Below are 17,933 nucleotides of genomic sequence, written 5' to 3' on the forward strand. Positions count from 1 at the left end.
GGATACCGCTGCACCACAACTGATGGACGGGAATACTTTAAGGGGGAAGAAGAACAGAAAGTTTGACTTAAAGTTCAAGCTAGCGGTTGTGAAGTATGCGGAGCAGAATTCTGGTTTGGCAGCGGCCAGGCAGTTTAACGTTGACCCAAAACGTGTACGAGAATGGAAACAAAAAAAGGGAGAACTACAATCTCAGTCGGCAATCGATGGAAAACGGGCTCGCTTATCTGGTGGAGGTAGGAAGAAAGTGAGCGACGAGCTTGATGCTAATTTGTGTCAGTGGATACATCACGTTCGTGGACTGAACCACCGTGTGTCCCGCAAAATGATCCGCATTAAGGCAAAGGACAGTGACAGTATTATTGTTCTGTTTTGATGGTGGGTTTTATACTTGAGTACTTGGTACCATAATTTTTATTTTTCCCGGTAGGCTGCTTTATTTAAAAAGTTTATTTATTTTTAGTATTTGTATTCTATTTGACAATTGTTGCACTACTGTCATGTTGAGGCCTTGTTGATCTCTTGTCTTTTGATAGTCTTGTTTTTTTGTTTGTATGTTTACATTAGCTTTTACATTTAAAGTTTTTAGTACGAAAAAAAATACTGGACACTAACCATTGTAACCAAATAATGGCCTGGTGCAGGCTGGTGCAAAAATAAATAAAAGCCGTGTGCAAATAACCGCCCATGTCCTAATAGCCGCCCGGGGTCTGACCCCATTTTGTGAAATAAACGCCCGGGCTACTATTTGGTAATATACGGTATGTACATTGAATTATTTACATTATTTACAGGTTAGGTTTGGTTGTTATCAACACTTCAGTCATCAACAATTGCATCATCAGAGAAATGGACATTGAAAAAGTGTAGGACTGAATTGGTAGGATATGTACAGCAAGTAGTGGTCATAGAGAGAGAGATCAGAAAGCATAAGAAAAAGTATCTACATTTGATTATTTACATTTGCTTATTAACAATCCGGGGAGGGTGTTAGTTTAGGGTAGATCCTACTCAGTGGCCTAGTGGTTAGAGTGCCCGCCCTGAGATCGGTAGGTTGTGAGTTCAAACCCCGGCCGAGTCATACCAAAGACTATAAAAATGGGACCCATTACCTCCCTGCTTGGCACTCAGCATCAAGGGTTGGAATTGGGGGTAAATCACCAAAAATTATTCCCGGGCGCCGCCACCGCTGTTGCTCACTGCTCCCCTCACCTCCCAGGGGGTGATCAAGGGTGATGGGTCAAATGCAGGGAATAATTTTGCCACACCTAGCGTGTGTGTGACAGTTATTGGTACTTTAACTTTAACTTTTTTTAAAGTTGCCTGGAGGTGTTCTTTTAGTGCGGTTTTGAAGGAAGATAGAGATGCCATTTCTTTAACACCTGTTGGGAGTGCATTGTGTTTTTATATGTTTAATGGATCTTAAGATCTGCAATAAAGATTGATGATGAGTATGATCATGATTTCTGGTTATGTAAGCCAGCAGAGAAGGTTTTGCTGGCCCCCCACTGATTACACATAATTAAGACTTAGACTTAGACTCATACTTGCCAACCCTCCCGGATTTTCCGGGAGACCCCCGAAATTCAGCGCCTCTCCCGAAAAACTCCTGGGACAAATTTTCTCCCGAAAATCTCCCGAAATTCAGGCGGAGCTGGAGGCCACGCCCCCTCCATCTCCATGCAGACCTGAGTGACGTGTCGACAGCCTGTTTTCACGTCCGCTTTCCCACGATACAAACAGCGTGCCTGCCCAATCACGTTATAACTGTAGAATGATCGAGGGCGAGTTCTTGGTTTCTTATGTGGGTTTATTGTTAGGCAGTTTCATTAACGTCCTCCCAGTGCGGTAACAACACACAACAACAGCAGTCACGTTTTCGTCTACCGTAAAGCAGTTCGTCTGCCGTACACAGCAAAGTTGTGACACTCTTAAACAGGACAATACTGCCATCTACTGTACATGCATATGTGACAATAACATCTACGGCTTTTAGAGAGTGCAGTGCACAATTGCTATACTATATATATATATATATATATATATATATATATATATATATATATATATATATATATATATATATATGTATATAAAATAAATATATATAGCTAGAATTCACTGAAAGTCAAGTACTTCATATATATATATATATATATATATATATATATATATATATATATATATATATATATGAAAAAAAAAATTGTTGAATATTCAATAACATGGCAAATTCTTGCATCCAGCACACCTTACAATAGTGGTAATAAAAGATGCAACCTATGCTTGAAAGAGAAACTGTTTATTATCTACCGTCCAGACCTGTCATCCCTCAACAAGCGCAGCGAAATTGTAACAACATGCCGCCATAGACGGAAACACCTCCTAGGTAACACATGAACCAATCACCACGCCCCTAGGCCAGCCTGTACCCACCCACTCTGTGCCCTATATAAACCATGGTATGCGAATGCTCCCATTAAAATCTCCTGACGATTGAGGGTACCCCCCTCATGAAACAGGCCTGTAGAGATGAAAGTCTTGTGATTTTTTTCCCCACACATACATATATTGCGCTCTACTACGGTATCGAGCACTATTTTTTTGATAACCTTATTAAGACATATATATATATATATATATATATACAGTATATATATGAAATACTTGACTTGGTGAATTCTAGCTGTAAATGTACTCCTCCCCTCTTAACCACGCCCCCGCCCCAACCACGCCCCCTCCCCTCCACCCACCTCCCGAAATCGGAGGTCTCAAGGTTGGCAAGAATGCTTTGACTTAGACTTCCTTTTTATTGTCATTCAAATTTGAACTTTACAGTACAGATAAGAACGACATTTCGTTGCATTAGCTCGAAAGGCAGCAAAGCAAAAACAAACCTCTTATGGCTACCATTCAAGTCCTTTTTCTTAAATAGTGGTCCAATACAGATCACGCACTTGGTATCGATTCAGTCGATGTCCGGATCGACCCACACCCCCCTCAGTCCCACCCTGTTTGCGGAAGTGAAACATTGCAGTTTCTCAAGGACGACGTCAACACCGGAAACGTTTCAAAATGACAATGAGCAAACTGCACGTCGTACAGCAGGACCTTATTGCAGCCATCCGCGCAGCATTCCAAGTGGCTGTGGACTCGGCTGTCCGAGATGTGATGGGACTTGTCGGCAAGGCGACGAGTAGCATCTGCGACGATCTACGGAGAGAAAACGAGTCTTTGAAAGAACAATTGGAGCGAGCCGCGGTAGACCTCAACCGAAGTGTTGGTCTTCCTGTTTTAAGGCTTCCACTTTCTGCCTCCGATCCCACTGATCGACTCCTGCCTCACATCGGCCCGAGAACAGATGGAGAAGACATGTGGAGGATGGACACGGGTGGATGTTCCACCGCCAAAGTGGACCATGAGACCCGTGACGACATGCATAGGTCGGACTGTGCTGAAGAGACACACAGTGATGCATGTTTCACTCAAGGTATACTAGTTTTCATTTGGTAAACAATGTGTGACTGTGTGAAAGCATCATGTAAGGAAAAGTTAATAGGGAAGTAGTAGTTGTTGTTGTTTATTGCAGTGTTTTTCAACCACTGTGCCGCGGCACACTAGTGTGCCGTGAGATACAGTCTGGTGTGCCGTGGGAGATGATCTAATTTCACCGATTTGGGGTAAAAAATATTTTTTGCAAACCAGTAATTATAGTCTGTAAATGATGTGTTGTTGTTGAGTGTTGGTCCTGTCTAAAACTTTTTTTTTGATTGATTGAAACTTTTATTAGTAGATTGCACAGTGAAGTACATATTCCGTACAATTGACCACTAAATGGTAACACCCGAATAAGTTTTTCAACTTGTTTAAGTCGGGGTCCATGATACAGATATATACTATTTTCATAATACAGTCATCACACAAGATAATCATCACAGTATATAAATTGAATTATTTACATTATTTACAATCCGGGGTGTGGGATATGGAGGGGGGGTTAAGTTTGGTTGGTATCAACACTTCAGTCATCAACAATTGCATCATCAGAGAAATTGACATTGGAACAGTGTAGGTCTGACTTGGTACATATGTACAGCAAGCAGGGGCGCCGCTAGGGATTTTGGGCCCCATGAAAAGAATCTTTACAGGGCCCCCAACACAGTGTCATTATTTTTTCTGTATTATAATTTCATCATCATTAGGTGCCTCTCTGGGCCCCCCTCCATCATGGGCCCCTAGAATCCGTCTCCTTTACCCCCCCTTTTCGGCGCCCCTGACAGCAAGTATTGGACACAGAGAGAGAGATCAGAAATTATAAGAAAAAGTGACTACATTTGATTGTTTACATTTGATTATTTACAATCCGAAGAGGTATGATGAGGAAGGGAGGGTGTTAGTTTAGGGTTGAAGTTGCCTGGAGTTGTTCTTTTAGTGCGGTTTTGAAGGAGGATAGAGATGCCCTTTCTTTTACACCTGTTGGGAGTGCATTCCACATTGATGTGGCATAGAAAGAGAATGAGTTAAGACCTTTGTTAGATCGGAATCTGGGTTTAACGTGGTTAGTGGAGTAACCGTGTAATACTCTTCCATATCAGTAGGTGGCAGCAGGTAGCTAATTGCTTTGTAGATGTTGGAGCGGGAGGCAGCGTGGAGGTAAAAGGGTGTCTAATGCTTAAACCAAAAATAAACAAAAGGTGAGTGCCCCTAAGAAAAGGCATTGAAGCTTAGGGAAGGCTATGCAGAACGAAACTAAAACTGAACTGGCTACAAAGTAAACAAAAACAGAATGCTGGACGACAGCAAAGACTTACTGTGGAGCAAAGATGGCGTACACAATGTAACATCCGAACATGACATGACAATCGACAAAGTCCCCACGAAGAAGGATAAAAACAAAGTAGATGCGGGAAATATCGCTCCAAAGGAAGACCTGAAACTGCTCCAGGAAAATACCAAAAAAAGAGAAAAAGCCACCAAAATTGGAGCGCAAGACAAGAACTAAAACACTACACACAGGAAAACAGCAAAAAACTCCAAATAAGTCACGGCGTGATGTGGCAGGTAGTGACAGTACACCTACTTTGAGACAAGAGCTATATTGATGCATGGTTGGTTATGGTTTAAATTCATATCCAACAATTGGGACAACGACTTTTTACTGTCAACTGAGTTTCGTTGTTTTTTGATTTCTGCTGGTGGTGTGCCTCCGGATTTTGTCAACACAAAAAAGGTGCCTTGGCTCAAAAAAGGTTGAAAATCACTGGTGTATTGAGTATGTCATAGTCAGCTCCACATCATACATGTAGTACATAATATACATATATATCTCCATTGAACAGTCTTGGGCTCAATGGCAATATTATTATTTCACAAAAAATAAAATAAAATTGAATTAAACATATCTCAAAAGGGTAATGGGAAGAAGCATAAACTTTTTGATCTTCCCATTTTGTACATAGTTACTTTAACTAATATCCAGTTTCCTCTTAACCACATTTTATCAAATTCATCTGGATCCACATAACTTAATTTACCCAGAACTATGTGCTTGCAATTCTCAATATATCATCATCAGTAAGTCATATAAGTCAGTGGTTCTCAAATGGGGGTACGCGTACACCTGGGGGTACTTGAAGGTATGCCAAGGGGTATGTGAGATTTTTTTTTTAAATATTCTAAAAATAGCAACAATTCAAAAATCCTTTATAAATATATTTATTGAATAATACTTCAACAAAATATGAATGTAAGTTCATAAACTGAACATCAAATCAAGTAGGCTATTCCATTCATTACCATAAACCCAGAGTTTCCCCCATGCCATGATGGTTTGACCCTCACTAAAATGTCTGTCAAAAAGAACTGTGAAAAGAAATGCAACAATGCAGTATTCAGTTTTGACAGCTAGATTTTTTTGTGGACATGTTCCATAAATATTGATGTTAAAGATTTCTTTTTTTGTGAAGAAATGTTTAGAATTAAGTTCATGAATCCAGATGGATCTCTATTACAATCCCCAAAGAGGGCACTTTAAGTTGATGATTACTTCTATGTGTGGAAATCTTTATTTATAATTGAATCACTTGCTTATTTTCAACAAGTTTTTAGTTATTTTTGTATCTTTTTTTCCAATTAGTTCAAGAAAGACCACTACAAATGAGCAATATTTTGCACTGTTATACAATTTAATAAATCAGAAACTGATGACATGGTGCTGTATTTTACTTCTTTATCTCTTTTTTTCAACCAAAAATGCTTTGCTCTGATTAGGGGGTACTTGAATTAAAAAAATGTTCACAGGGGGCACATCACTGAAAAAAGGTTGAGAACCACTGATATAAGTAATTCATACTCCTATTCAAAATAAGCCTAGACCTCACTATACCGAACCAAAATATTAGATTTGTACAATTTCTTAAAATGCTCAATGTTTGAACAGTTTGAGTTCATCACTCAGGCTGTTCTATAATTTCACCCCACAGACTGAGACACAAAAACTTTTCCTTGTGCTAAGTGCTAAAGTGTGTTTATATTTTGCCGTTCCTCTGAGGCTATACCCCACATCCCTTTCAATGAACAAACTTTGAATATTTGCAGGCAATTGATAACTTCTTAAGCTTTAAACACGATAAGCCCTGTCAAATATTCTACTAAATTGGGAAATTTTAACAGTTTTGATTTTGACCTTAAAAATAAGCTATTTGTGTGCTCCTTGAACCTCACATTATGGATAATTCTAAGTGCCCGTTTTTGTAGGATTGTTAAGGGATGTATGTTGCTTTTATAATTATTTCCCCAAACTTCTGCACAGTAACTTAAGTAAGAATAAATGAGTGAATAGTAGAGTTGCTGGAGGGATTTTCCATCTAGCTCTTGTTGTGCTTTTGCAAGCACTCCAATGCTTCTTGATCATTTCAAATGGATATATTTAATATGTGCTATTACACAGAGGAATTTAATTTTCTCAACTCGCTTAATGTTATCCCTTCAATCATCATTTTTATTTGTGTATTTATCTTCTTATTTCCAAATAGAATTATATTTGTTTTACTTAAATTTAAAGACAACTTGTTCCTTTTGAATCATGTTTGCATTTTCTTCATTTCTAAAGTAAATGTATCAATAAGTCTATTCAAGATACTATCAGAAAAAAATATATTTGTATCACCTACAAATAAGACCAGCTTTGAGCATTTTGAGACATTACACAGATCAATAATATATAAAATAAAAAACTTTGGACTTTGGAGGGATAGGGCAGACTTTATTTATCCCACAATTGGGAAATTATGTGGTTGTAATGCAGATACAAAAAGTCCACAAAAAACAAGGTATAAATGACATTAAAAGAGGACAGAGCTGCTGCAACTATCTGCCACTTCAGCAACGCCATTTCTACATACAGCTACAAAAGTAAATTCCAAATTCTGTCTGTATTTCCGTGTATCGAATCACGTAAAATCAAATCAAACAGTGCCATTTTTCCATACATCTGTTGTACGTGATGTTAGCTACGATTGCAAACTGGCCAAACACTCTGCGAAGAAACAAGCTTTCAAGCAGGACTCAGTTGTAATGTTGCAATTTTCCATGCCAACAAAGCAGGTAGGCCTGGTAGAAAACACTCGAACATAAAGTAGGGCTCCACTTTTCCAAAAATGCGCTAGCTCAATGCTAATTTACTTTAGCTCTGCCATATACACTCTACTGATTAGCATTAGCATTTTACATGGCGATTTCAACCCCTGCCCTCCAAATTTGGTACTGAAAACTACAATTAATTAAACGGCTGGTGTGTAATACGTACAATACTTACAGGATAAACACTTTGGGCTCAAAATAAGTCAAGACTGGCACATTCATCTTAATGGCAAAGACTACTTTTTTTTTTAATACTGGGCAACACACCGTAGTCTAAACACTACTACCACTATATTCTTGGAATGGCAACTGCATGCAAAGTATATTATGTAATTCTTGCAATTGAGACTCAGAAGTGTAAGAAAAGGAGATACAACATCTGGACAGCACAGTTATCAGTGTCGAATCTGAATTAAAAAAAATGTTATTATTGAATAAAATGTATTAGCACATTAACACACAATATCGTTGAGTACCGGTATTGATTCCCAGGTACCGTATCGGTTCAAATATAAAAGGTACCCATCCCTAATCGACAGTCATGCTACTTTTTATGTTCTTGAGTAAAATGGCAGCTTTTGCTTTCGATACAGCTCATTAAAGATCGAGATCGTCATTTTTTATGTGCACCTGAAGTATACGTGAGTACTAGTATGATTTAGCTTCATAATTCAGTGCGGACATATTTAACTGTCAGATTTTCAGGGTATGAAAGATTGAGTTCTTCTCGGGAGCCGCAAAAAATTAAAAATCTTATATAAGTGTTATAATGAAGGCAACTCATGATGTAAGTGTCTATATTAGCTATATTAGCCTTCTATCAAAATGACTTTAAAAGTCTTATATAGAGGTGTTATAATGAACACATGGTGTAAGTGTGTATATTAGCTACATTAGCCTACTATCAAAGGCTGACGCAAATCTTCGTTGACAGAAATGTTGTGTTTTAATATTTATTCTACACATTTTTGCAACATTGGAAATTGCACATTGGTAAAATGGAGGCTTCTCAAAGGGTGAGATAACGCCTGGAAATGACTGTCTTAGAATGGCCAAAGGTATAGATGTGTGTGTTCAAGTTTATGTAAACGGCAGGCTGTCTTCTTCTAATGGATTTATTACAATTTTTGCAAGCTTGGTAACATTTGCTGTGCTCTGGAACAACATGGCACACCAACAACTATCCAAAATGCAGCCAATATTACATACAGATAATGTGTCATGAGACATGAAAATATAAATTAAATACACAGAGGACAAAAGGAAATTTAATTAGCTCAAATATACCTACAAACGAAGCCTAATGATGCAATATATATACATGGAGTTAGCCTAAATAGCATGTTAGAATCATGGATTGACCAAATATGCCTGATTAGCACTTCAGCAAATCAATAACATAAACAAAGATACCCTTTGTGCATTCACGCACAGCATAAAAAGTTTGGTGGACAAAATGAGACAAAGAAGAAGTAGCATAAACACATCTTTCCGGGGCAACATCGGAGAAAGTTGTACATGTAAACAAACTACGATGAGTTCAAGGATCACTGAAAGTAGTAGGACAAAACGGTGTTTGCAAAATGCTCTCATCAGTGAAGCATGTATAACATAAACAGTAGGATTTCTAACAATTATGAAAATTTGTGTCATGTTTGTTTTCCTACAGAAAATATATTTAAACAAAAAATATTTTTTTTTCTTCCTCTTTTTCCATTTTCACACATCTCTGAAAGAGGTCCAGGGAGCCAGTTGGGCGGCGCTAAAGACCGAGGGTTGCTGACCCCCGGACTATGGGATGGAAGACTAATGGGCTTTGAGCATTTTGAGCATCTAAAATGATGAATGAATGATCTTTTTCTTTATTATGTCACAGAAGAGCTGTCCAATGCATGTGTGGTGAAGGTAGAACGCCTAAACCCACTCTGCCAGTACCAACCACACCACCAAACACCAACGCCTTGCGCTGCAGACAGCGCCATAGTGGAGGAAATGACCTTAAAGAAGGAGAGTCCAGAAGAGACGAGGGATGCATCACCTCCATCAATGGATTCACTGCAAGTGGACGACTTAAGCACAGAGTGTTTGTCCACCGTCCGGTCAACTTTATTGCATGAGTGGATTGCAGAAGCGCAGGATTTTCAGCACCAGAACTCACAACAAAGTAAGATGACAATCATGTTATTTAAGTTTTTTTTTGTTTTATTTTACATTGGTCCATTGAAAACTGAATTGCATGAAAAGTAATGCAAATCAAATCGATCTGGTCTTGACAAAACACTTCAATAGAGAATAATTAGAGTTTTACATACAAAACAATGTGAATGAAATGTTTAGGTTTTACTATCCATCCATCCATCCATCCATTTTCTACCGCTTATTTCACCTCTTGACAGCAATGAGCAGCGGGGACGGGTAGTTCTTGGGGGGTACATAAACCCCACTTACGTATTTTGCGACGATTTCTTACTTCTTTTTTAAATTCAGTAGTATTTTTCACCTTATTCATCAAAGTGCAGATGACTTTGTTAATATCAACTAGTTTTGTAGATTTTGTTTATTTAAAGGGGTCCTATTATGCAAAACTAGCTTTTCTTACCTGTCAACACCAAGCTCAGATGTAGATGTTTTGTTTGGATATCTTAACATACAGTGGGGCAAAAAAGTATTTAGTCAGACACCAATTGTGCAAGTTCTCCCACTTAAAATGATGACAGAGGTCTGTAATTTTCATCATAGGTACACTTCAACTGTGAGAGACAGAATGTGAAAAAAAATCCAGGAATTCACATTGTAGGATTTTTAAATAATTTATTTGTAAATGATGGTGGAAAATAAGTATTTGGTCAATAACAAAAATTCAACTCAACACTTTGTAATATAACCTTTGTTGGCAATAACAGAGGTCAAACGATTACTATAGGTCTTTACCAGGTTTGCACACACAGTAGCTGGTATTTTGGCCCATTCCTCCATGCAGATCTTCTCGAGAGCAGTGATGTTTTGGGGCTGTCACCGAGCAACACGGACTTTCAACTCCCTCCACAGATTTTCTATGGGGTTGAGGTCTGGAGACTGGCTAGGCCACTCCAGGACTTTCAAATGCTTCTTACGGAGCCACTCCTTCGTTGCCCGGGCGGTGTGTTGTCATGACCCCACGTTTCATCTTCAAAGCTCTCACTGATGGAAGGAGGTTTTGGCTCAAAATCTCACGATACATGGCCCCCTTCATTCTTTCCTTAACACGGATCAGTCGGCCTGTCCCCTTAGCAGAAAAACAGCCCCAAAGCATGATGTTTCCACCCCCATGCTTCACAGTAGGTATGGTGTTCTTAGGATGCAACTCAGTATTCTTCTTCCTCCAAACACGATGAGTTGAGTTTATACCAAAAAGTTCTATTTTGGTTTCATCTGACCACATGACATTCTCCCAATCCTCTGCTGTATCATCCATGTGCTCTCTGGCAAACTTCAGACGGGCCTGGACATGCACTGGCTTAAGCAGGGGGACACGTCTGGCACTGCAGGATTTGATTCCCTGTCGGCGTAGTGTGTTACTGATGGTAACCTTTGTTACTTTGGTCCCAGCTCTCTGCAGGTCATTCACCAGGTCCCCCCGTGTGGTTCTGGGATTTTTGCTCACCGTTCTCATGATCATTTTGACCCCACGGGATGAGATCTTGCGTGGAGCCCCAGATCGAGGGAGATTATCAGTGCTCTTGTATGTCTTCCATTTTCTGATAATTGCTCCCACAGTTGATTTTTTCACACCAAGCTGCTTGCCTATTGTAGATTCACTCTTCACAGTCTGGTGCAGGTCTACAATTCTTTTCCTGGTGTCCTTCGACAGCTCTTTGGTCTTGGCCATAGTGCAGTTTGGAGTCTGACTGTTTGAGGCTGTGGACAGGTGTCTTTTGTACAGATAACAAGTTCAAACAGGTGCCATTAATACAAGTAACGAGTGGAGGACAGAAGAGCTTCTTAAAGAAGAAGTTACAGGTCTGTGAGAGCCAGAGATCTTCCTTGTTTGAAGTGACCAAATACTTATTTTCCACCATAATTTACAAATAAATTCTTTAAAATTCCTACAATGTGAATTCCTGGATTTTTTTCACATTCTGTCTCTCACAGTTGAAGTGTACCTATGATGAAAATTACAGACCTCTGTCATCATTTTAAGTGGGAGAACTTGCACAATCGGTGGCTGACTAAATACTTTTTTGCCCCACTGTATATAGACTTTGTTTTAGCATATTTAATGTCTCAAAGTGTTCCCCGCATCCTTCCATTTTTCCCACCATACCCTTTAAATCTTAAATCGAATGCGGATTAGTGATGTGCGATACCACTGATTTTCTTTCTGATATGATACCAACTAAAATTCAAGCTGGTATTGGCGATACCGATCCGATACGGATACTTTGTGTAAATATACCTAACTTGTCTGCTAAAATTTTAAAAGTTGTGTATTTTTATCTAACAATATATCTGCCTAAAAACAATAGTTAAAATATAAGAAAAAAGAGCAAAACATCTGAATGCAATAGGGGAAAAGCTGACATTATTAAACTTAAAATTAATAATAATATACTTAGTCACCTATAACACAACGTTTTGATTTTATATATATATATATATATATATATATATATATATATATATATATATATATATATATATATATATATTTATATATAATATATATATATATTTATATATATATATATATATATATATATATATTTTTTTTTAATCCCTCCCTACATTCTTGACTTTTCAGTATGCAGTCATTGATGGATCTAAAATATTAGAAGCTCTCAAAATAAAAATGCAATATACTTAAAATATAAACAAAATTTAGTTAGTTAATAAAAAATGAAATAATACTAACTTATGAATTAATTTGAAAAGTTATAACAACCATAATAAACATAACCACTAATATTTTCGAACAAGCAGAATTTTGGACACATTAGATTATGCAGTTGCACAGTCATATTATTATTATTTTTATTCTATTCCTACATGGGGAAAAATAATAGTAAAAATGTAAAAAAAAAAAAAGAGTAAAAAATAGGTATGTAATGAGAAAAAGCTGAAATGTTGTAAATAATAATTGATAATAATATACCTAGTCACTTACTGTATAATACATAGCTGACACGATATCTGATTTGAGCATTTTTTAAATAAAAAAATATCAATATGGCCCACGCATACGTTGACTTTTCAGTATGAGGCCCTTGGTGGTAAAAGTTTGGACACCCGTGATATAAAGTGTCATAAGTATCGATATTTTGAGTTGAGGATTAATCATCGAGATCTGATATCGGCGGTATCAATATTTCAGTATCAATCCACACATCACTAACGCGGATACTTTAAAAAGGTATTAAAACATCTCCATCCGCACATGTACAGTACATTATCAATAATTATCTTTGTCTCCATGCAAACACATACACAGGCTGTCATATGCAATCCAAAATGCACTGCAACCAAGGACTATAAGCTCATATTGACCCCTCTTTTTGTCAATGTACAGCTAAAATAGTAGTGTATTCACGCTTAAACATACAATAAGTCCTTTCAGTATGTTTATATTGCGCAAGCCGGGCTGCAGCTATCAACTATTTTAGTTGTCGAGTAAGACAGGTAATCCTCTACATGTATTGTGGCGCACCGCCATGGCAAAATTAACAAAGCCATACATTTTTTTAAATAATTTTCCAATGTATGTATACATTTTTTTGCCTTGTTAAAGAAAATCCTATTACAGCATATTATACAATGACGTCACAATGACCACACCCCTACCACCACAGGTATCTTGGCAATTTAGGGGAAACTATGTAATCTATCGATTAGTTCGTTCAAATAATCGAGTAAATGGATAAAACACACCTTATAACGCATATTTTAGGCAAAAATAAACAACAATATTTCTGCATGTCATATACACTTCATTCTTCTTTTCTAATGAATGTACAACATCAACATCGAAATTGCACTTTTAACATGTTTGCATTAATACAAATAAAACTTTACTCTGAAAACTGTGTCCATTCGGTCTTGATATTTAAAAAATTATGAATTATAAATATATACAGTACAGGCCAAAGGTTTGGAAACACCTTCTCATTTCAATGTATTTACTTTATTTTCATGACTATTTACATTGTAGAATGTCACTGAAGGCATCAAAAACAATAACTCATGTGAAGTGAAAACCCCTTCAAGTGACTACCTCTTGAAGCTCATCGAGAGAATGCCAAGAGTGTGCAAAACAGTAATCAGAGCAAAGGGTGGCTATTTTGAAGAAACTAGAATATAAAACATGTTTTCAGTTATTTCATCTTTTTACATTTTACTTTGTACATAACTCCACATGTGTTCATTCATAGTTTTGATGCCTGCAGTGACAATCTACAATGTAAATAGTCATGAAAATAAAGAAAACCTATTGAATGAGAAGGTGTGTCCAAACTTTTGGCCTGTACCGTATGTAGATTTATTTTTAAATGTGTATTAGTTAACACTCAAACGATTAATCGATGCAAGAAAAATATAAATAGAAGCTTTTGATTGTTGTGAAGTGAAGTGAAGTGAATTATATTTATATAGCGCTTTTCTCTAGTGACTCAAAGCGCTTTACATAGTGAAACCCAATATCTAAGTTACATTTAAACCAGTGTGGGTGACACTGGGAGCAGGTGGGTAAAGTGTCTTGCCCAAGGACACAACAGCAGTGACTAGGATGGCGGAAGCGGGGTTCGAACCTGCAACCCTCAAGTTGCTGGCACGGCCGCTCTACCAACCGAGCTATACCGCCCCTTGTTGTGGCCCTAAACCCATTGTTTAACCCGTCCTCACGCACACACTGAAGACAGACTTTTAAAGCTCTTAAAGGGGAACATTATCACAATTTCAGAAGGGTTGAAACCATTAAAAATCAGTTCCCAGTGGCTTATTTTATTTTTCAAAGTTTTTTTCAAAATTTTACCCATCACGCAATATCCCTAAAAAAAAGCTTCAAAGTACCTGATTTTAACCATCGTTATATACACCCGTCCATTTTCCTGTGACGTCACATAGTGATGCCAATACAAACAAACATGGCGGATAGAACAGCAAGATATAGCGACATTAGCTCGGATTCAGACTCGGATTTCAGCGGCTTAAGCGATTCAACAGATTACGCATGTATTGAAACGGATGGTTGTAGTGTGGAGGCAGGTAGCGAAAACGAAATTGAAGAAGAAACTGAAGCTATTGAGCCATATCGGTTTGAACCGTATGCAAGCGAAACCGACGAAAACGACACGACAGCCAGCGACACGGGAGAAAGCGAGGACGAATTTGGCGATCGCCTTCTAACCAACGATTGGTATGTGTTTGTTTGGCATTAAAGGAAACTAACAACTATGAACTAGGTTTACAGCATATGAAATACATTTGGCAACAACATGCACTTTGAGAGTGCAGTCAGCCCAGTTTTCATCAATTAATATATTCTGTAGACATACCCTATTCCGCTCTCTTTTCCTGAAAGCTGATCTGTCCAGTCCAGTTGGAAATGCATCTGCTTTGAGTGTCGCAGGATGTCCACACATTCTTGCCATCTCTGTCGTAGCATAGCTTTCGTCGGTAAAGTGTGCGGAACAAACGTCCAAATTCTTGCCACTTTCGCATCTTTGGGCCACTGGTGCAACTTGAATCCGTCCCTGTTCGTGTTGTTACACCCTCCGACAACACACCGACGAGGCATGATGTCTCCAAGGTACGGAAAACAGTCGAAAAAACGGAAAATAACAGAGCTGATTTGACTCGGTGTTTGTAATGTGTTTGAGAAAATGGCGGATTGCTTCCCGGTGTGACGTCACAACGTGACGTCATCGCTCCGAGAGCGAATATTAGAAAGGCGTTTAATTCGCCAAAATTCACCCAATTAGAGTTCGGAAATCGGTTAAAAAAATATATGGTCTTTTTTCTGCAACATCAAGGTATATATTGACGCTTACATAGGTCTGGTGATAATGTTCCCCTTTAACATTGGCCAGTGTGAGTTGTTAAGTACAAATTTGTGTGTTTGCATGTGGAGAAGAGGCCATAATGCACATACAAGTATGTGTTTTTAAAGTACCTGTGTTCATGTGGACACGGCCTAAAAAGGCTCTTTGCAACTTGCTCAAGGTTACATTTTTTAAACCAAACATTTTAACAAGAACACCACCAGCAGGCTTATATTACCATTAGTGGTTTAACAGAACATATGTTTTTAAAAATGTTTATATTTTTTTACAATTACTAATTAGATTGAATAGAAATGGCCTGTATTAGAGATTTGTAAGGTTGCATATACAGATTCTTGAATTAAATTATGTGATTTTCATTTTTTAGATTTTCTACCAAACGCGGAGGGCTCTTCACTTCTTTTCGGAGATCATTCCCATAGCGACCATCTCAACAACAATAACCGCATCTATACATGCAAGCCATGCAACAGGTCTTTCCAGAAGCCCAGTGAGCTGCTGCTCCACTCCAACCATTGCCAACAGAAGACACTCGCGAGCAGAAAACGGGCCAACATGCACCGTTACCCACCTGGAAGCAGTCCTTTCCACTGCCCAGAGTGCAAACGAGAGTTCAACCGCAGGGAAAACCTCATGACCCACCTTCGCATCCACACGGGGGAAAGGCCTTTCACCTGCTCGGTCTGCTTGAAGTGTTTCCGTCACTCCGGTGCGCTCACCAGGCACTTCCGGATCCACACCGGTGAGAAGCCGTATATATGTGGACAGTGTGGGAAGTCCTTCAGGAACGGTGGAGGGCTCAAATTCCACCAGCGCATACACAACACATAACTGAGTGGTATCCACAAGCGTGTAGAACAGTATGTTGCTATGTTTCAATGTTTTTTTTACTCATTACATCATTTTTCATGCCTACATTCACAATAGTCAAAATGAAATGTTGGTAACACTTCAATATGGGGAACATATTCACCATTAATTAGTTGCTTATTAAAGTATCAAAGACTTAATTTAGAGTTATTTGGACACTAGGGGAACATATAAGGGTTTGATTGATTGATTGATTGAAACTTTTATTAGTAGATTGCACAGTACAGTACATATTCCGTACAATTGACCACTAAATGGTAACACCCGAATAAGTTTTTCAACTTGTTTAAGTCGGGGTCCACTTAAATCGATTCATGGTACAGATATATACTATCATCATAATGCAGTCATCACACAAGTTAATTATCAGAGTATATACATTGAATTATTTACATTATTTACAATCCAGGATGTGGAGGTGGGGAACGGGTTAGGGTTACTAATAAGCAATAATTCTGAGGTTATTGAGGGAAGACTCTTAGTTAATGGCTTACTGGTTGTATAATAAGGCCATGCAGAATATGGCATTAATAAGTACTTAATAATGACTAATTAAGAGCCAATATGTTACTAATTTGCATGTTAATAAGCAACTAATTAATGGTGAATATGTGTTCCCCATACTAAAGTGTTACCGAAATGTTTAATTGTGCTCACTGCTCATCATCAGTGGAAATACTAACACAAATGATTGATAATGTGGTGTGATTGGCCTAAATGCATCCTGTATTTTGAGTTTCAGTGTAATTTATTAATAATGTTAGGATAATATTTTCTAACCATGGGACAGAGTGAATTGCACAAGAAGTCTCACTGGTTGTGCAGTACATTATGATCAAGGACATAACAATGAATACACCCTGTGTTTTCTGTCTTTGCAAATACACACACATTGTATCTTATTTAGGTTGATACAACGTTGAATATACATACACGTCCTTTATAATTGACTTTGAAACCACTTTGCAAATTAGGTGTATTTGTAAATTGGTACAACATTGATGTCCCAACGTTGGATCCATGTTGTTTGGGAAATTACCAGATTTCCACTGTCTAGCCAACGTCACAACCTGACATTGAATAAACGTTGTTAAAAAGCATGTTGTTTCAACATTGTATTTTGTTGTAAAATATTGGTTGGGATATGACCAAAATTCAACGTCGTCAAAGAGCATGTTTCAACGTTATATTTGAGTTGCTCAACATCAGGACCTAATTCAACAAGTTCTCAACGTTGTTTCAATGACTTGTGCCTGATGGGAAAGCGACCATTTTCAGAGAATGCTTTGAACTTTAGACTATTCGGTCCTATCACCAGCGCTGGTATTGCTACTGTTTGTATATACCGTAGTTTTTCAACTATAAGGCGCACTTAACATCCATTATTTT

General features: G+C 38.0%; 1 protein-coding gene across 2 annotated transcripts; it reads left to right on the forward strand.

Moving 5' to 3' along the window:
- Window positions 1-3,057: 3,057 nt before the first annotated feature.
- On the forward strand, window positions 3,058-17,644 carry LOC133624515 (uncharacterized). Of its 2 annotated transcripts, none has more exons than XM_061988135.2 (3): window positions 3,058-3,490; window positions 9,518-9,805; window positions 16,042-17,644. In XM_061988135.2, exons 1-3 carry the CDS (start codon window positions 3,076-3,078, stop codon window positions 16,503-16,505), a joined length of 1,167 nt encoding a protein of 388 aa, XP_061844119.2. In that variant the 5' UTR covers window positions 3,058-3,075; the 3' UTR covers window positions 16,506-17,644. The 2 variants fall into 2 exon arrangements, with proteins under 2 accessions (XP_061844119.2, XP_061844120.2); XM_061988136.2 differs by having other exon boundaries at window positions 9,521-9,805.
- The last annotated feature ends 289 nt before the right edge of the window (window positions 17,645-17,933 follow it).

This window comes from Nerophis lumbriciformis, linkage group LG27 (assembly GCF_033978685.3).
Source record: "Nerophis lumbriciformis linkage group LG27, RoL_Nlum_v2.1, whole genome shotgun sequence".
NCBI classification, from domain to species: Eukaryota; Metazoa; Chordata; class Actinopteri; order Syngnathiformes; family Syngnathidae; genus Nerophis; species Nerophis lumbriciformis.